Source organism: Nymphalis io, chromosome Z (genome assembly GCF_905147045.1).
Source record: "Nymphalis io chromosome Z, ilAglIoxx1.1, whole genome shotgun sequence".
NCBI lineage: Eukaryota > Metazoa > Arthropoda > Insecta > Lepidoptera > Nymphalidae > Nymphalis > Nymphalis io.
In genome coordinates, this window is record NC_065918.1 from 5,610,380 (window position 1) to 5,631,469 (window position 21,090).

A 21,090-nucleotide genomic window follows, 5' to 3' on the forward strand; every position below is an offset into this window, starting at 1 on the left:
CTTGTAGTATATCTTTATATTTTTATAAAAGTTGATGACGTCAGATATTCAAAGTTATTAAAATTTTAGTATTTTAAAATGAAATTATAAAATTTCAAATACATCAATATTACTGATGTATTTCGAATTATGTATCTATTTCATCGAATTGAGAAATCGTTTATTATAAATTACCTAACTATATTAATTATAATAATATTTTTAATATATGTATCGTGTTTTATTGATTACATTCATGTAAAAAAATGGAAGTCCGGATTTTATCTCACTATGTAGGTGTATATTGTTGATGGCTTAACATTAGTTATTATTTTTTACTAAACAATTTATATTAACTTTATCGAACCTTAATAAAGAACATGTTAATAACATAGCTAGTCTATTATATAAACATACATTCAATCGTTTTTTTAAATACAGCAATTAATTAAGATTTCAATAAAACATTAATCGTATTTAAGAGATGAATATACGTCGTTGACCTTGTTCGATTGGACGTTACTAATAAATATTTTTTGCGCAGACTTTACACCCATTTTGCCCTGTGTTTGCAAACAAAAGTCTCATAGGATTTTATTATATTGTTAATTATGTAAAAAATCAGTAAAAAATATTATGAAAAATATAATATATAAAATAAAAGCCGAAGGCACCCTTAGTGTTGTACTATTAAATATGCTGATGTATATAAAAAAATATCTTGTGATACATAGATTCTTACATCCACAGGGTGCTTTGCTTATTAATTTCTATTACTTCAATTTTGTTTAAAAAAATATTTATGATACGTGGAAATGCTTTAAGTGATGTTAATAAAGGTTTTAATGCAATTAAAATAAGCCCATTTAGCATATATACACGCATCAATACTCACTCGCATTTTTTTTAAATATCCAGCTAGCGTTACAACGACCGAAATCCCAGTACGGCTACAAACAAGCAATTACAATACTCATTAATAGTAATAATATTCCTTATTATAAATTTAATCATAAGACGTTAAGCGATTAAATTCATCACATCCAAAGCTGCCATCGGTCAATGGTTTACCGAAGTCATTGTTACTGATTATGAAACTATAAAACCACTTTAGAAAAAATTAAATAAATAATATCATTCACTTCCCGTTAATTTTCTTTTAAATTAACCATTGTAAAACTTCATTGTTACATAAATAAAAATATATTAATTAATTACTTATATAAGAAACATTTTACAGGTTTTTTTTTGGTTTCATTTAATTTTGATTCATGAATTGCAGTATTATATATTTTTTTATAATAAAACATTTTAACAATTGATAGCCATCTTCGTACTGGACCTTGATTCGAATTTCGGGTCCAAATTTTTAATATTACCTCTTTATTAATTTAATTCAACGAATTAATAAAAGTATTATAATTAAATAATTTCATTTATCGTTTGAATAAAAAAATCATCAGTGCTTTAGATTTTGTATTAAGAAGAGCAAGAAGCGTAATGATGGAATAATTTGACGCAAATACGAGGCGTCCAATGTAACCGAACAATTAATTATAGTTAAACATGTCACCTTCGCAAATGTACATTGTATGTGCAAACTAATCGTAATATCGCGATTAATTTCTGCATTATCATATAATGGCGTCCTTCTCTTAACGGTCTTGAATAAATTTAAACTAATCAATTAATTATTTCTAATGTCATAGTTTCTGCGAAGGATAAAATACTTGTATACAATGTACATTTACTTACAACCAAGGGCCTTACGTATGTTGAATTTGATATAAAATATTAATTTTTCGTTAATGTAATAACGCTTCCTGTTATGAAATTCTTTTATTAATATATATGTATAACCTTTTTATGAATTCTATCACGAGGATTATCACAATAACATTATTATTAATAAAAGTGTGAAATACTCCTTGTGTCTATTGCTAGCTGTGTATAAATATAACTATTAATAATTTATTTATTAAGTATTGTATGTTTGTCTCAATGCGATTATTATAAAAAACATGTTCTTAATTAATCAATACTTATGATTCAGTCCCAAATTACAAACTCGTGTAGAATATGTAACCTTCTCCCCAAAAAGGGAGAGGAGGCCTTAGCCCAGCAGTGGGACATTAACAGGCTGTTACTGACTGAATGACTGTAGAATATTTGAAAACGATTCAATCCACGTAACACAATTTTCATATTTATTTTCGCGAATATTCAAAGCGATAATATTTATTTCTATATAATGATTGCGTGATGGTTTTATGAGTATAAAATTGCTGAACTAAGGTATTTTATAATTCTTTCTTGCTATTCTATTCAATCACATGAATTAGAAAAAGATGACGAGAGAGCGATATTTGTAAGAAACAGCAACATTGGAATATCATTAACAATAATACTTGATACATTTTAATTGACCGATGGTTTGGGCAATACGAGAACCTTGATTGTTCAGTGGCTAGAAAATTTGAATAATAATTGATGATTGCGGGTTCAAGCCTCACCGGACCTCCATTGTCACGTGCCTAAATGTTCTGTTATTACCACTTATAGGTATAATCATAGAAATTTAATTACGGTGGTTCGGTGGATTGTGTCGTTTTCGTTGAACAATTCGAATAATATGGAGGCCACTTGCCTTGCCTTGCCTTGTCAAGGATGACTACATCAAATATCAATAAACATATAAAACGTTGGAAAATAAAAAATATAATTTACATAGCGTAAACAATATTATTATTAAGATATACTAATAGAACATTCTCTTTTTCAGCTTGAGATTTTTTTATCACATATATTTGTTGATGAATATTTTTTTTTTTTCGGCAATAAATAAGGCAAATTTCATCTCATATATGGCGACATTATTATATACCTACATATTTTTATGCTTAGGACATGGTATTGCATAACAGGTGTCCGAAAATATTTAGTGCAATGTATTTATATATATAAACTATCCTTTTCATACAGATTTCCAAAAAAAATATCTGATGTAAATATATTTTCTATTTTTATATCTATAACATTGTAAACGTGCTTTAGTCATATTTTGTGCAAATAAGAATTTAAAAAAAAAATCAAATAAAAAATAACTTAAAACTAATTCTTAATATTGTAACAAAAAAAAAAAAAACAAATTGTCAAATGCGTTTTTAAAGCTGTGCTATTTTGTGCTGAGTAAAAACACACAATTTAACCTTTAGTATGTAGACTTAAGCCTGGCATATATTAAGATTGTCAGCAACCCAGCCAAATTTGTTATATAATTAAGATAATGAAAGGCTTATTCGCCCATTAACAGAGTAACCTTACCTTTAGATATATAAGTTTTACAACAAAACTAAATTTAAAACGTTCTTAATTTAATTAACCTACGTTCCATTTAGTCGCATTAATCTCATATAACTAAATAATTTATAAATACTGTTTCAAGTATAAAAATTTAATGTATTCGTATAATATAATTATATAATTGTTTCCGATAGAATCTAGTTTTTTTTTTAATTTTTACCTGTTATAAATTATAATACATACAAAATTTTAATTAAAAAAAAAAGACAATAAAAATGCGACATTCCTGTCTCGTAAAACTCTAAAATAAAGAACCATAGACTATAATAATGTGTTATTGCTTGAGATTGATGATTGCTTGAGAAAAAACCTACTGAACCTTGCATTCGAGTGTTTTGGCTGATTGACGTAATTCTGTACTTCTTAGCGCGTCATTGTCGTTTTCGTATGTGACGGTTTGTTCCGTTATCCGTTACGATAAGTCCGAATGTGAAAAAAGTGACAAGGAAATCGGAAATACGCGTAAAGCTACGAATAAATGTATTTCGAACGTTTGAATTAATAAATGTCGAATATTTACGTCAAAATTTGCTTCGTCTGAAGATGCAAGCGAGCCTAGACAAAATGTGCATAATTGACGAAACATTTTCAAACTATCTTCTCTAGCGATTCTGTAGACAGCTTGACAGTCAATACGAAAGAAGCTCTGTCAATGTTGTCCATTTTATAATACATAACTTATATATAAGCGATTTGTATGAGAAATTTTCAAACAATTTGTTCACTAAAAAATAAGCCTACGTCATTTCTCATTAGTTAAGTTTGTCCGCTGTCGAGTCATTTGTATGTTACGTTAGTCGGCGGTAGAGGCGATATAATAAAGGGCCACTTCGTCATGTGATCTCTCGTTTCACGTTCAAAATATCAGCTCGGCACATCGGACAATCTTTGAGTTGGGATGTGCACACAGAGCAGAAGCCACTGTAAAGATAAAAAAGAACACATCATCATACTATTAGAGTTAAGCATCGTTAAGTTGAAAATGTAATACCTTATCAATTATTCAGATATAATAGTACTAGTCTAATGAAACGTGGGAGCGAGACGTCACTATTCACAGGCTTTTTCTAATTACGTTATACTTCTCATGATATTATAGATAATTAAAACAAAACGAATTTGGTACGTATTACAAGAAAAGTTGTCGCTCAGTACGCTTATACTTAGCTCGTTGTTTTGATGTTGTGTTTATGTGTGTGCAGAGTCCAAGGTCGATGATCACCTATAATAAACTCTACACAAATGATGACGTAATATATGCTTAGTACCTTTATTATGGGGGGGGGGGGGTATGTGGGGTTCACCGGTGTCCAAGGCCCCGGGTGCGCCCCGAACTTCGGAATACCCACTAAAAACCAGCGGTACCCTTTCCGTCTTAACGAGGAGCGCCACGGGATCGCTTTCGCACGCTACCGTGACATATGCTTAGTACCTATCTTATCTTAGTCATGTCATTTTTAAGAGATACCAATATTTTAATCGTAAAACACTAAACATTTCGCGAAAGAGATTTGAAGTTATAAAGAAGTACTAATAATTAAGTGGTACAAGAAATATTTAAAAAGCCATTCAGTCAGTGAACTATTTATAGTTTACAGTGTGTAATGAAATTTGCATACAAAATTCACAACATGAATTGAACGAATGAACGATTCAACTATCAAATGAACATTTGAAAATCTGAATTATTTTTTTAAATACATTACAAGAGATTGTTTTATTTATTACAAGAAAAATTATTCGAATGACCTTTGAACTTTTATATATCAACGCTACATGCGGTGGATTGATGTTGTTGGATTCACATAACAGTTTCCTTACTCAGTATACGCGCTGTTCATTAAAGTGATATACCAAGAATATATCCACGAATAAAACTCACCGGTGTCCGCAAGGCTCAAGAACGCAGCACGCGGTATCATCGAAACAAAGCGTACACGAATCTTCCTTTACACTTGAACATCGTAGTTGTTCAAGATATATACGTCGAGGTATAACCTGAAAAAATAAAATAACAACTGTTACAACAATGGACCAAGATAACCTAAAATGTATTTATTTTTAAAAAATAAATAATTTCGTAGGTTGGAATATGAATTTTTTTTCTGTTTGCCATGCTATAAAACGAAATTCAAGTTGAATTTAGTAAAAGTTCGTGAATGTTCCACAGCTGTTCCCCTCTGCTCGTGATGTGGAGTTTATTCCACCACGCTCATGTAATGAGGGTTGGACACGTGCAGGTTTCCTCACGACGTTTCCTCCACCGCCAAGCACGAGCAAAGTTTAAATACTAATTTGTGCAGACTTGAAATAGAAGTTCTCAAAAATGCGAACACGGCGCTACGTCTTTTGCTTCTCAGTTCATTTTTCTAAGATCAATTACATTATTATCTGTTATTCCACAGTGGATCAACCTGATGGGAGCCCGTCCAGAAGGTTAAAGGTATTTTACTAAATAATTACCAACTATTTAATTATATACTTCCTTTACCTTTACCTTTCATGAATAATAGGCCTCCAGACCGATTTCGGCCACCGCGGCCGATCTTGGGAGAGATTAACCAACTGCGCAGGAGATGTTTTTTTTTCTTATTATAGAATAGGAAGGCGGACGAGCATATGGGCCACCTGATGGTAAGTGGTCACCCACGCCCGTAGACATTGGCATTGTAAGAAATGTTAACCATCGCTTACATAACCAATGCTTACATCCCACCAACCTTGGGAACTAAGATGTTATGTCCCTTGTGCCTGTAATTACACTGGCTCACTCACCCTTCAAACCGGAACACAACAATACCAAGTACTGCTGTTTTGCGGTAGAATATCTGATGACTGGGTGGTACCTAGCCAGACGAGCTTGCACAAAACTCTACCACCAGAAATCACAGGTGCACTCTCTATCCCCTAACTCTCATAATCCGATGGGACGGCAAACCAACACGACCGGAAAGTGTTCAGGCGCGGCTTTAAGTGCGTTCCAAGGCACGGGAGTGAACACACTTTCAATTTCCAGACTCCAGCCTGCTATTGAGAATTTTCGACAGAAAAACCCAAACACTTTTTATATATTTGCCCGACCTGGTTTGAACCCAGAACTTCAATATTTATGAATATATATATATAATAAAAATTACCTTTTTCTGTTCATCGGTGAGCTCGCCATAATCATTGAAAGCAGAAAATTCCCTATCCGTTGGTGGATATTTGAACGCTTCGTAGCCAAAATTAAAACGACACTGCTGGTACGCCATGAAACTAGCTGCCGCGAAGAAACCGTACCTTAAAAAAGAAAAAAATTCATGATCTCGGAGTAGGACATAAGACTTTTTTGTTGACCATTTAAATATAATGTTCACAAAAAGTATTTTTATGAAATGCTTTGAAATCTGTTTCTTTGTTAAATCGATACAAAACTGAATTGTATCCCTATTCGGTCTTCGTGTTGAATATTAGAGTGGCACATCTCTATGCTCTGTCGAAGCCATCACCATTTATTCTTTTGATCTCGCTGGAAAAACGAGTCTCACCCTAGTGATTCCCTGATGACTTGGGTCGCCAGGGAAAGGTCCTGGGGATACTAAGCGGCACACTTCATCGCACACTTGATGCCAACTTAAACCCGCCAAATTAATTTGCGCGTGATTAGTATTTTAATGTAAAGTAAAATTTTATCACGTACTTGGTAGTTTCGAAGATTTCTTTGCATGTTGAGAGTCGTTGTCCGTTGAGTGAGAAGATGACTTCTCTTTTATTAAGATCAATCAGGCAGCCGAGTACGTCGCCAGGACGCCAAGCCGGTACGTTAGCAACGCGGGTCGGCTTGGCGTTGTACCACACGAGCTTACGGCACCCGTCGTAGGACAGCGAGAACATATCGTCACCGATGCCGTAGCCCTCCTGAACAAGTCGTACTTTGGCAATGAGACATGTTTACAAAGTAATAATTTGCATACGGACTAGCGAATGGGCCGTCTGATGGGACTACTCCTGCTGCGACAAATCCGTTATAAATCATGAGAACTAAGATGTCATGTCGCTCGTGAAAGTACCTACACTGGGTCACTCAACCTTCAAACCAAGATATAGCATAACAAAGTTTTTTTTCCGTTTAACGGTAGAATATGTGAGGGTGGTCCCTACTCAGACGACCTTGCAAGCTTTCACAGATTAACCGATTTTGATGAAATTTGGTAAAAAGCAAACTTGAATCCGAAAAAATAATTTTAAACCTATCACCTATCGCCCTCATAACAGTCGGGCGAAGCCGCGGGTGAAAATTAGTATGAAATACAATAATTAAATAAGACGGAGTAAGAATGAAAGCCAGCACGCAAAAGTACACAATATTTGGCTCATAGCCCGATGGGTCGTCAATCCGACACGATCGGAGAGATCAACGGATGTGCTTTCCGAAGCATACTGCCAACTTTCAGACACTACTCTGCTTTTGGAATTATTCGGCAGAAAAAAATCTAATAACTTTTTATTGGCTCGTCCTGGAACTTTGATAGCCTTATAATTTAGCCTCTAGATCAACGAGACAATCTTCTTTAGAAATAAACATGCACGTTCAAATAGATTCGATGCAAACTTCATCTCAAAATCGACAATAACGACATCACTATGTAAAACCAAAAATTAAAAAAAAAAAACCATAATAATATTTTTCGTCAATGTTTTGAACATGAATAACTTACTTCATTTAGAAAGTGGCTATTTTTAGTTGCCCATCCGATTTGCATAACACCAGACGTTATTATAATAGACTCATAGTACCAACAGCCACTATCCACTTGGAAGGTACAGCGGACGCTCTCAAATGAATACGAGTCGCATCTCGCTTCAAGGCCGTTGCTTGATATTTGCAAATATTCACTAACGTCGTGACAGTTGAGTAAAGCGTTTATTCCAGTCATATCCACGGTTTCGTAAGACAACTTCCTCCCATCGACGATAACTGAAATGCATTATGAAATGGACATGGGCACATTTAAAATAAAGTCTCTGATCCAGTACAATCCTTCTAGGCATGTTCGAAAAAGACTGGGCCGCTATTACAGTGCACAAGTGAGATCCAAACCCGATGTCGCTGTCGAGGCCAGTTGGGCCAACAGCAACAAGTCTATTCGAACAAAAAGTGAGTGCGTAAGTACAAGTGCACGATGTTCCTCTACTCTCGTAACCCGACGGCCGGCATTTCGATATGATTGGAAAGAGATCAGGCGCAGGATCATCATTACGTGATTTCCGTGCCAACTTATTAAGTCCAAGCTGCTAATGGGTTTTGATAAAAAATCCCACAGAAAATTAGCTTGCAACTTTCATGTTTGATCCCACTAAATCCGGAACTTTAGATTATGCAGTCGTACGAGTTAGTCACTAGACCGACTAAGCATTATTTATATGGCATTGTCGATGTACATTAAAAACCTTCAACGAATCGATCTATCGATTTTCTTTGAACTTTTCGTGTTTCGTTTCTACGTTATAAATTATTACCAGCGAACTCCCAAGAAACGATTAATATTTTGCATCGAAATGCATATTTACTAAAAATATAAGTTCATATAGTATAAAAAGCGATAAGATAACCGATAAACAATGTGCAGTTTCATGAAAATATAATTACATATTTAAAAATATTGAAATAAAAAAAAATACTGGTCCCTGTTAACGATATCAAAAGAATATTCACTTTAAAACTACTTTAAATCATAAAACACAAAGGAGGTATGTTTAAATACAAGCAAGGCTAGGTTTGTAGCGTGACACTAATCGTAGTCGATTAATAACTAAGTGATAGGACGAGAAATCGATTAGAATCGAGGACGGTACAAATATAATTCAACAACTTACACATATTATCAAGCAGCCAGTTAGCGCAGAAGCCGACCTGTCGCCACAAGTAATTATCACTATCAGCATATTTCTCTAGCTCCAATAATGGATGCTCGTCTAACTGCTCGAGGCGATTCTTTATCGTCAACTTATTCTCCGTCGTGTGAGCATATTTCTCGAGGGCTATGAGCGCATACAATACTATGTACGGGGCACTATTTGGCGTCTGAAATATAATTATTCTGATGAAAACACATCGACGAGTATTAAAAACAATGTTAGGATTATCTCTGATTTATATCTTGTAGAATTTGAGCGTCATTATAATTATGATTTCTATAAAAATGTTATTACACCAAATTAGAATTTTCCTATGCTATCGGTAGAGACTTTCGAAAAGTTTTCTTGTTTATCATGATCTTATGTGACAAAGGACATAAACTTAACACACGGGCAGATAGCCACGTCACCAACCATATATCAAATAAAAGGATATATTATTAAATCTGATTAATAATTTAATTCCAAGCACCTTTACTAGAATTTAAAATTATTTTCATCATCAATCGTGAGGCGGCGCTGAATAGAGCTATCGATTTTTTTTTTTTTTCGAAGTGAGTAATACTGTTGGCCTTATTTGCCTCTACAGCGTCACCGGGCGGGATGGGCGAGTTTAACTCAGCCGGATGTTGGGAGCCACACAGGGCTCAAGAGAGACGGGCGTCCTAAGGGTGCCTCCTGTGAGGCCGGACCTCGGCTTAGGACTCCGTTGAAATCGGGAGGGGAGCTATCGAATCGCAAGCAGTTTGTCTTTTGATAGACTTAATTTAAGCATTTATATGGTTGTCGAGGAATCAATCCACAAATAAAAGTTTTCCCAAGAACGAAAGGGTTGGCGTTGCGTTGACGCCGTAAAATTATGACACAAATTTTTATGCCGTTTACAACCTGCTTCGGGCCCAAAACAATAATTGGGATATAAGCAAATGATGTTGACATTAATCCAATTTGTATACTACTACTATATTTTAAAATAAATTCTAATGACTATAAATATTTTTAATATTTATAGGAAAAAAAATATTAAGTGATATACATAGAATAATTGAAAAATCTTCTTCAGTCTTCAACCTTATTTACGTTATACAAGGAGTACATTTAAAACCCTAAAAGTCTATCCTTGATATATTCTGACAAACATAAATCGATTTAATATCGAGGAAATTTCAAGTTACATTTACTTACAACTTCATTAATTCAGCTAAAATTGAACATGCCGACAGTATGAGTAGCTTACCAGAAAAGCGAGTAAGTATTCGAGTGTATCGTTTGTCAGTATAGCCATGCTGTTTGGTCCCACTAACTTTTCAGCGATGCATCCCAAAACGACGCATATGTTGCGCTCCACGCGGGTGTTCACATCGCCAATGGTTGCGCGTTCCGCTGACAACGCGTACATACGTGTCACCTGCGCTTATTGATGACAAATCAGTACAAGTAATTTATACACTATTAGAAATATCCGATGGGATTAGTAAGATCCGTTAGGAATTATAATTCTTTTATATACGCTTCTACTCATTTTCTAAAACACTTAGAATAAATAATGGTTTACTATATCTGATTGTACTGATTTATACTCACTCTTATAACTGATTCTTTGGACGGCAAAGGACAATCATCTAGTAATATAGAAATAGCTGTGGGACCGAAGGGATCTTCTAAGGGAATAACATTCACCATTGAAGTTACCATTTGTATCCAACCCTCTTCTTTATCAGCGATGACATGGAGCTTCACCAGAGGAACTGGTGACTCCTCGTCACTGAAATATGCAAAGAACTCTTACAATTAAAACATTTTTTTTTTAATTTGATCATTTTTATAAATTAATAACACACAATCGCAATTTAAAAACCCAGAATATAATATAAATATGCCAAAACCCTAAATTTGGTTTGAAAGGAATGACCTGAATAACATTCTGTTTAAACATAATTACTATTATTGTGAAAATCGTTTTCAATAATCGCACAGCAAGACGAATCGAACGTTATAGTTTTTATCAAACTTTGTTTCAGAAAGTACGGGAATAATAACGATAAATGAATCCTTATGAGTATGGATAAACTTGCATTTGTTAGAATATAATTATATCGCAACAGTCCAAAATATTAAAATCGCTTTGCAAAAGCCACAAATGGAATACAAAAATAATGTCACATTATATAATATATTTATTATAAAATATATATTCATAAAAAGCAACATGATATACCATGACATGACATTTTAAAGGTCATAATAGCTAGTGGACAGTTAGCAAAATAACAGTATGAATGGATAAACATGATCGATTTCTTACTATTGAAATAGTCACGGCGCCATCGGTCTTCACTTCAGAATTTAATCAAGTGATGCAGTCAATAGTTGATAGCGGCTTATTATTTAAATTACAAGAACTGGACTTTATGTTTTCCAATAGGTCTCAATTAATTTTATATCAGTCACGGTGGCAGCGTTGCCAATTTATTACGTTGGATAGAATCATAACACATTTCTATTAAAGATTCGCCATTTTTAATATTTTGTTAGATATGAATAATTGTCAGCTATGATGAGCAGTATCATGCAAATTTATAAAATTTATGTTATATTGAATTCATTAAGAATTTAAAGCAAAATAATATTATACATTGTATACATTTTAATAAGAAAATATCATCATATTTAATTACAAATATAACATAAAATTTAAATTAAATGCTAGCGGAAAAAGGATACATTTATCTGTACAAATTAATAAAAAAAGACTGCTATGGTTTTAAAATAAATGTCATTTTTTATGTTAGTATTACTGCTTAAATTACCACATTCAATCAATTTTATCACTCTTTTTGTTCAGGATTATTCTAAAAATGGGTAAAATTACATATGTAAATATTTGGAGTACTGCAAGGTATCATCTAGTCTTAGTATTTCATCGAAATATGTTTATAAAATCTTAGTTTTTGTACATATTTATTCCATTTATATAACAATTTTAGCATGGCACATTAAAAAGACAGGGCACAGCTATAATACAATATAATAATATGAATGACAAAAATGGTCATAGTGTTAAATTTTGTTTAACCTTTTATATCAGATGTAAGTAGGCAGGTAGGATGATTGGCAAATGGACCACCTGATAATAAGTCCACCACCACCCATAGACCATTGGCATTGCAAGAAAGAACGACATTGCCGATGCGCTACTGACATTTCAAAAGAAGAAGTTATGACCTTTGTACCTGTAGTAAATCTGGCTCACACATAGTTTGAATTGTAACACATCAATACTAAGTATTGCTTTTTGACAGTAGAATAAGTGATGAGTGGGTGGTACCTATCCAGATGGACTTACGCAAAGGCTTATCATTAAGTATTGGCTTATACTGGACCACAATCATACCTAATAGTAAATACTGATGCCTAAGTCTAAGATGAAACACATTTGTTTAGAAGTTGTTCATCACTCTTGAAAATACTCAGATTATAAAGTTTAGAATACAATAACAATTCCCTTAAAAAGAAGCAACTTACGTATCAACGCGTGATGCTGCAACTGTAAGCATTTCTAGCACCAGTTGGTCAACTATTTTGGGGTCTACAACTTTAGATATCCGCAAGCGATTATCAAGCATTGCGGATACCACTGGTGTTGAATTGGGTGCATATATTGTCTCATCGGGCTCCTTTTCTTTACAGCAACAATCACCCATTACCTGAACAGATATATAATTATTTATTATTTAAAAAAAGAAACTTTTCTACATAAAGATAGATATGGATAGTGCTCAATTTTCTTATCTTATGTGTAACTAAGCTTAAAATGTGCCATGTACAATATACATAATGGGCTTTGTCAACAATGTAAAAATATTATTTATATTGTTGTAATAAGAATGAGAATGTGAATATATGTATGTATTTGCTGTACAAGTGAAACTTAAAACTATCGATTTATATTTTATAATTTTTGCCCCAGACTAAGATTAAAGTAATAATCCTTGAAATAATGTCAAAGAAAATATTAAAATATGATCATCTCACCCAAAATGTTAAATCCAGTTTACAAATATTATATAAAAAATAATGAGAACAGCATGGCCCAAATTATGATTTAATAAAATGATACAAAGCTAATCCTGGCTATTAATTACTAAAAGCCTTCAATTGAAACAATTAACAAAGCACTTCATATGATTCATAAACTATAATTCCACTACCAATAGAAAATATCACATAATGTAGGTATATAAATATAAAGATATATTTTTGTTTCATTAAACTTTAATACCCTATAACAATTTGCTCTAATTTTTATTTTCTTTTTTTGTTTTATTGCTTATATCATGTGATAATTAAACATACTTTAAAGCGATGAATAAATAAACAGAAATACATATGATTCATCTGAAATTAAATGCACTTAAAGTTTAAAATAGTATTATTATTGTTTTTTTTAAACTGATCGTTAAATAGGTTCTTTAGGTATTACTCAACTGTTCCAGTTTAATCCAAATATCACTAATTTTATTGTTTATATGTCAGTCAACATAACTTCTTAATGGCAGTACAAACTACCAACATAGACGTTATAATGAAGCTTAATAACATACACCGACGATATATTTCACTATATTTACTTACCGTTAGTGATTTTTCATTATGAAATAAAAAATAACTATTAAAGCAATATATAATTTGAATAATAATAATATTATTTACTTAACAAATTGTAAACATACTTTATTGTACACAGGTCACTCTCATGTGAAATATGAATTATGAATATATTGAATCTTGAGCAGAGACAATCTTAATGACAACTAAAATGTCTGATACTTAAAAAGTCAAAATATTTATTTATGTTCAAAAGATAGGTTAACACAACGAAAATAACTGTCCGTATTATGTGTTACGTATTGATAGTCTGTTCTTTCCCTGTTGCGACTCCATACTGAAAAATATTGAAATTTTCAAGACATGTTCGCAAAGATATTTAAAATTTTGTTTAGTACGTGTACATGTAGCCTACTTCGTATACGTCAACATTAAGATATAACTGTCAAGCACGTCAAATTATACGTCAGTAACGAGTACAAGCTAATTCTGCTATAGAGACGTCACAAGTCAGTCTTGAAAAGTATCGACAGAATACTATTATTTCGTAATCCGTATCGATATTAAATTTTATCACATATTTTAAAAATATTTAATAGAATAGATAATCTATGAACATTGAAATAGCGTAACTTTGTATAAATTAAGCCCATATGAAGTCGGGTAAGGTAGCTTGTCAACTCAAATTTTACTTACATTATATTATATATGAGAAAGATTTCAAAACTATTATTGTTTTATTTATTATATTTGTATCGATTATTATACTCTATATTATTCAACAAAAATCAAAAGTGTATGTAGTTTTACCGTCCTACGGTAGTTTGACCATAGTATTGTAAACATACACGCAAGTACGATATTATTTAGGATTAAAAGTTTGTAGAGATATGGTGAAGATAAAATCGTCTGAATTTTTCTTAGAAAATATAATAATATATACATTTTTTCTTAGAGAATACTCTTTCAAGGTTCGTTATAATAACAAAATAAGTGATTTGACGACAGATATTTAGAAACAAAAAAAAAACAAACTGAATTTCATTGAACATATTTATAAACAAAGATATTATTACTCTCTAAAACACAAATGTACATAATTAGGCACTAGATAGCTAATATAGTTTCATATAGTGTGAATATTCATTAATAATTTACAAGAATACAGAGTGAAGTAGAATGTTTAAACGACACCGTAATCAAGCATCTTTTCATATATTTTTTTAATTATTTAATTCTACCAAATGCTGCTCGACCGACGCGACGTTCCCCTTACTAGAAATGTCATAGAACATTGACTGACTGTCCTACTAACTTATTTTTTCAAAGTTGCTTTCAACTTGCCCTCTTAGGACAAGTATTTTTTTGTCACTCAAAATGCTTGTTTTTAATAGATATGATACTATCACATCGATGAAAAACCTACATCAAGTTTAATCTTATAAGCACTTTTTTATTATATCGTATTACAGTCCTATTTTATACGAGAAAATAGATTATAATGAAAAGGAACAGATTGAATATCGCATAACTTGTATAATATTTATCGACCACTTTGAAGGTTCATTCTTTGTTTTTGCCGCCAAGGTTCTAAGGAAAGGCACATAATAACATTGCTTATCGATACATTACTATAAAATGAGTGTTGCACAAGATGCTTTACTTTTCTTTAAATATCGAAGAGCAGTTCAAGAATATTGTAAAACATACCGTGAAAATAAATAACAATAAATTTATTTCGCATATTGTACTATGCTTAACATTAAATAATGCCCGGTTTACATTATTCCAGTCCAGCGATCTAGTCCAGTACTGGATTGCTTACTGGAAAAAAGTAAACCGGCACTGGAATGAACTGAATCCAATCCTGTTCATTCCAGTGCCGGTTTACATTTTTCCAGTAAGCAATCCAGTACTGGACTAGATCGCTGGACTGGAATAATGTAAACGGGGCATAAAAGCTATTCGGATGCCGTACAAGTTACAATTCCTTCCGTTCAACATAAAATATGTTAATCTACTATTTACATAAATCATACAGAGAAATATGCTTAATGCATTATTTCATTGTCATTCGAAGTGTGATTAGATCAAATTAGCTTTGAAAACAAATTTGGAGCGAACTGCTTGAATTTATTAGGTTGGCAACCAAGTGCCAACTGTTATTTGGAAGATGTTCAACACGATTTTAAGTGCCTCTACTAAGATGAAGATCTTTTCATGTGCGATTTCATGCGCGGTGTCGCTTATTTAGCGGGGCTAAGCCTTTCTTGCGCTGCTTCAGGCATTATTTCTCGTCACCAGTACTATTTAGTTTAAAAACATCATCATATACCCCCATGCGAAGTCAGGGCAGGTAGCTATTATTATAGTAAAAGCATCTGCACTTCACAGTTTCACCCATTATACGATTATACAAATGACGTGACAAGCGTGAATTTCATTTTATTGTATTTTTTTTATAGAATAGGAAGGCGGACGAGCATATGGGCCACCTGATGGTAAGTGGACACCAACGCCCATAGACATTGGCATTGTAAGAAATTTTAGCCATCACTTACATCATCAATGCGCCACCAACCTTGGGAACTATGATGGTATGTCCCTTGTGCCTGTAATTACACTGGCTCACTCACCCTTCAAACCGGAACACAAGAATACCAAGTACTGCTGTTTTGCGGTAGAATATCTGATGAGTGGGTGGTACCTACCCAGACGAGTTTGCACAAAGCTCTACCACCAGTCTATACTCATACAAATAAATAAAATTTAAGTGTCAGTCTGTGATTCTAAAATAACTGCCCCTTTTAAAGATAATATTGCGAATAACCAAAACAATATTTTTTTTTTATTTTTGTCTGTCTGTTTGTCCGAGGGTAATCTTTAAAACAGCTATAAATTACAAATAGAAATTATTAAATTATTATAAAAATTATTTCAAGGGACCGTTTAGTTTTTATTTCAACAAAATCGGTTGGGTCTATCAAATGTTATCAAAAATTAAAGTTCACGTACGTATTTTTGTCGTCACGTCAATTTCTGAAAAGTAGTGTACAGATTTTCCAAAGTGACCTTCTATACATATTTCGTTGTTCTGTTCTATTCATGTTTCGTTCAAATTTGCGTTGTCGTCAGTTTTATTTTTATTAATGTCATTACGTTGATAATATTAAACACTTTGTGGCTTTAGGTTACGATTATTAACTCGGTTACTATTTTGTTCTATTGGTCTTTATTTCTGAAGTTAATATTGTTGTTTTGTATTTTATAGATTTTTAGTTTTACTTTTAAGGTTCTATTCCTTAGTTGTAGGGTTTAACCAATTTTCGTATGTCGGCAGCGGAGTTTTGAAAACCGACTTACGGTGTTTCATTTTTATAATGCGTTTATCTTTAAATATTAAAGTCAATGTCACAGATCATGTTCTGCGGTTACATAATCGCTCTATTGATAATTAAAGCTATAAGTTTCCTCTTCTCGTACTTTATTGAACGCGCGCGGTCCCATGACTTTTTAGACCTAATCAATATTGTTAATTAAAAAATTAGCCAGCAATAGTCTTACGAATGAGATGATTGATTGATTTTAATGAAATTTAATTATTTTTTATGTCTTTATTAGCTTCCGAATTTATATGCTTAAAAAAGTTTCTATGTAAGTAGGCCTAGGAGTTCGATTTTAAACTATTCCTAATTTATTTTCGTATTGTTTGAAATTATGGATGATAATAATTTTTTTTCTTTTGGACCTGATTTGATTGTGGAGCTTTGAGGTTGATAGTGGAACTCTTTGATGTGTATTAGAAAACACCTGGTGTTGGGATTATTTGGTTTGTTTTGTCAAATATCCAAATGTTACGATGAAGACGGGGTATGAAAAATTAAACTTGTACATGGTTATCAGTTAATCTTTGGAACTTAGGCTCATTTGCTTTGTTACGGCAAGTCCTACCTAGAAAAATAAGCCGCGATGGCCCAGTGGTTAGAACGCATGAATCTTAACCGACAATCGTGGGTTCAAACCAGGCAAGCAACATTGAATTTTCATGTGCTTAATTTGTGTTTATAATAGGCATGATGATAGTATTAAAGAATTAAAAAATAAATGATTTTAGAGAAGAAACTATTTTAAAAGGATTCTAAAAAATGATCTCATTTTAATATACATATTGAGATGAATAAGATTTTTAATAAAACAAAAGTATAAAATTCTGTAATCGACCATTTTATTTGAAACACCAATCAGAGCGAATGACGTCACGCATCAGTATCTATAACCCTTTCTCTTGAACAGTTGTTGTGTTTACGCGTTTCAAAATTAATTTTGCACATTTAATTAGTTGAGTCGTTGGTTATTCGGGGTTTTGTGAAGAAAATAAAACATCCAAGAACCGTCAATGATGGAACAAAGTTTTGTTAAGGCAAATTCCTCTAATTTGCCCATGATTGATTCGTTAATGTTAGGAGAGTTTGTTTCATCAAATAAAGACTTTTGTTCATATGAATTTTGAAATGTGAAAAATTCCTTGTAAGTACATTTTTATTTATCTTTAGTGTTATCATAGGTTTTTTTCTGTTAGCTGTTGTTATATAGTATTACTCGCAGATGAAGAGCCCTAATATTGTTACCAGTAAGAATTTTTAAGACAATATTTCATTTAGATCCACTAGTGCTGAATTTGTGAATTAACCTATTTACGAATATTTCTATAAATCTAAATGTAACATAAATATATAATAAATGTTTATGAATCTCTGCCTCTATATATTTGCCTTAAGCCACTAATTTCTCACAATTTTCTTGTTTGGAACATACACAAACAATTTGTTAGATATTGTTATTGATGTATTTTTACACAGAGGGACCGCTTGAGTATAGACACAATACGACGTTTACTGTCGTTTACTGTAGCGTGACGTCACGTGCAGGTGCCATGACACATGCGGGTGTTTTCGAGCGAAATTCAAAATAGGTAAATGAAAATGCAATTATTTGCGTAAAATAATAATAATAATAATAATAATAAATAACTTTATTCACCAAAAAGAAACAAAGACAAAAAATTAAGGTACATAACCATAAAAAAAAAAATTAACAATATCATAATTTGGTAAAAAGGTCGTAGTCTCAGCTAGGCTGCTTTTCAGTCTACGCCTTGTACATATGCTGCCAACACAAACGCTACATTCAGTGCAGTAAAAGGTAAAAGGAGATAAAATTACTTAAATAATAAAAGTTAATCCAATTTATAACACGCACAATAGGCTAAAATAAAAGAAATGATTATTTAAGCCGTCTATTTTTATAGTTACGTAAATGTTTTTTTACCTTATAATACTAAAAGACGCCATCTTGTAATCCCTGCAAAAGTGATGTCGTAGCTCAAATAAAATGCTCGGGCTTGTAGTTGTCTCGATGTAATTGTAGATAGCATTAGCTAAATCGTTGCTATTTTTTTTTTTTTATAGAAAAGGAAGGTGGAGCATATGGGCAACCTGATGGTAAGTGGTCACCAAACGCCCTTAGACATTGGCATTGTAAGAAATGTCAACCATCGCTTATAGCCAATGCGCCACCAACCTTGGGAACTAAGATTTTATGTCCCTTGTGCCTGTAATTACACTGGCTCACTCACCCTTCAAACCGGAACACAACAATATCAAGTACTGCTGTTTTGCGGTAGAATATCTGATGAGTGGGTGGTACCTACCCAGACAAGCTTGCACACAGCCCTACCACCAGTAAAATATAATAAAAATCTTATTAGATGACTTAATAAAGAAGGTTATCAATTAGGCCATTTTTTTGTTATATAAATGTTACTCGTATTTTAGGCTCAGATATTGCCAAAAATAATTCGAATATTATTGAAATGAGAACAATATATTTGCAGTGTCGTTCTGCGCACTGCTTACCTGAGAGCTTTTGTTACACGTAAGTTATTGAAACAATTTACAGTCTACATCTTTGCAGATATTTAAGCCACTTAGATTCGAATACAAATATTTATTGAAGAAGGAAACACTGAAGTGCCAGGATAAAAAAACCCACTTTAAATACCTTTCATTTTTATCGCATCAAAAAATGAAGAATTTTCCTGTTTCAAAAGGATTAAGCAAATAAATAAAATGTTTTTAAATTTCTGGTCAGGCAGTTGGCGGTGCTCCCTTGTTTCGCTTTTTTTCATCTACATTTTCCATCCGATTTGTTAAAGATTTATATGAATTTTTAGATAAATACCCGCCTTGCCGCAATATGACTGAGCACCGACTGTGCTCAGCAGACTTGAATTAGAATTCGGTTGTTTGTGTTTTTTAATACACGAATTATTTATAAAAAATTACGTATTGATATTAAAACGATGTCTTTGTTCATTTTATTAAGCGGATGAGATATTAACGGTGATAAAGACGTATTCATATTATTTTATATTCAAAGAAATTAAGTGGCGACTGACTACCGCGGATCATGCAAAGCTATCTATCTAGCTGAGAGTTAATATAGTGCACAAGTGTGGGCGCAAACACAGGTGCACTCTCTATTCCCTAACTCTCATAATCCGATGGGACGGCAATCCAACACGACCGGAAAGAGTTCAGGCGCAGGTCAACATAACTATTATATACTAGTAGTATGTAGTCGTATGTAATTTGTAGTACAACTTTAAACCGGAAAACAACAATACTCAATATTGCTGTTTGGCGGTAGAATATCTGATGAGTGAGTGGTACCTATCCAGACGGGCTTGCACAGGCTTGTAGGGTTCTACTATCAAGTAAATGTAAATATATTTTTATTCTATTCTTCTATGAATTGATGTCACAGATGGGCGGTGACATCGAGAGCCAGCACGCGTAAACTTGTAAAGGAAAAAGAAAAGAGGAATTAAAGAAAATAAATCCTCACAGCACTCGCCATGATATAGTTGATAGAAAGTGCTCAGCGTCGCTCTCTCCTGACGCAATTAAAGGCTCGAGGTTGTTTGTGTATAATACGAATAATACGAATACGTTGCTACAACGATCCCAGGCCTCTAGTAGGTTCTAAGCGGAGCTATTCCAAAGGTGTGAGCAATATTCAACGTAGCACCGTACCTGCGTTTTGTACAACAGGCACAGCTGTTGTGGCGTGAAACGCCGCACCTCAGTGCTCCAAGTTTCCGTGAGGCTGTTTTTATAATAGCCTCAATATAATCAATTGGATTGAGGTCGCACCAAACATCTACTACGTATCGTAGTT

At 32.9% G+C, this 21,090-nt stretch overlaps 1 protein-coding gene across 5 annotated transcripts in view; it reads right to left on the bottom strand.

Moving 5' to 3' along the window:
• Positions 1-1,440: 1,440 nt before the first annotated feature.
• LOC126780295 (RING finger and SPRY domain-containing protein 1-like) overlaps positions 1,441-21,090 on the bottom strand; it is a 159,388-nt gene continuing 139,738 nt past the window's right edge. Inside the window, exons 1-10 of one of the 5 annotated variants that reach the window (XM_050504626.1) lie at positions 13,977-14,046; positions 12,769-12,950; positions 10,828-11,008; positions 10,481-10,651; positions 9,202-9,409; positions 8,043-8,302; positions 7,025-7,242; positions 6,480-6,624; positions 5,225-5,340; positions 1,441-4,263 (exon numbers count right to left, since the gene is read on the bottom strand). In XM_050504626.1, the coding sequence (XP_050360583.1) occupies positions 4,176-4,263; positions 5,225-5,340; positions 6,480-6,624; positions 7,025-7,242; positions 8,043-8,302; positions 9,202-9,409; positions 10,481-10,651; positions 10,828-11,008; positions 12,769-12,947 (1,566 nt within the window). In that variant the 5' untranslated portion in view covers positions 12,948-12,950; positions 13,977-14,046 and the 3' untranslated portion in view covers positions 1,441-4,175. The other 4 variants (XM_050504625.1, XM_050504627.1, XM_050504628.1 and 1 more) reach the window with 4 other exon arrangements.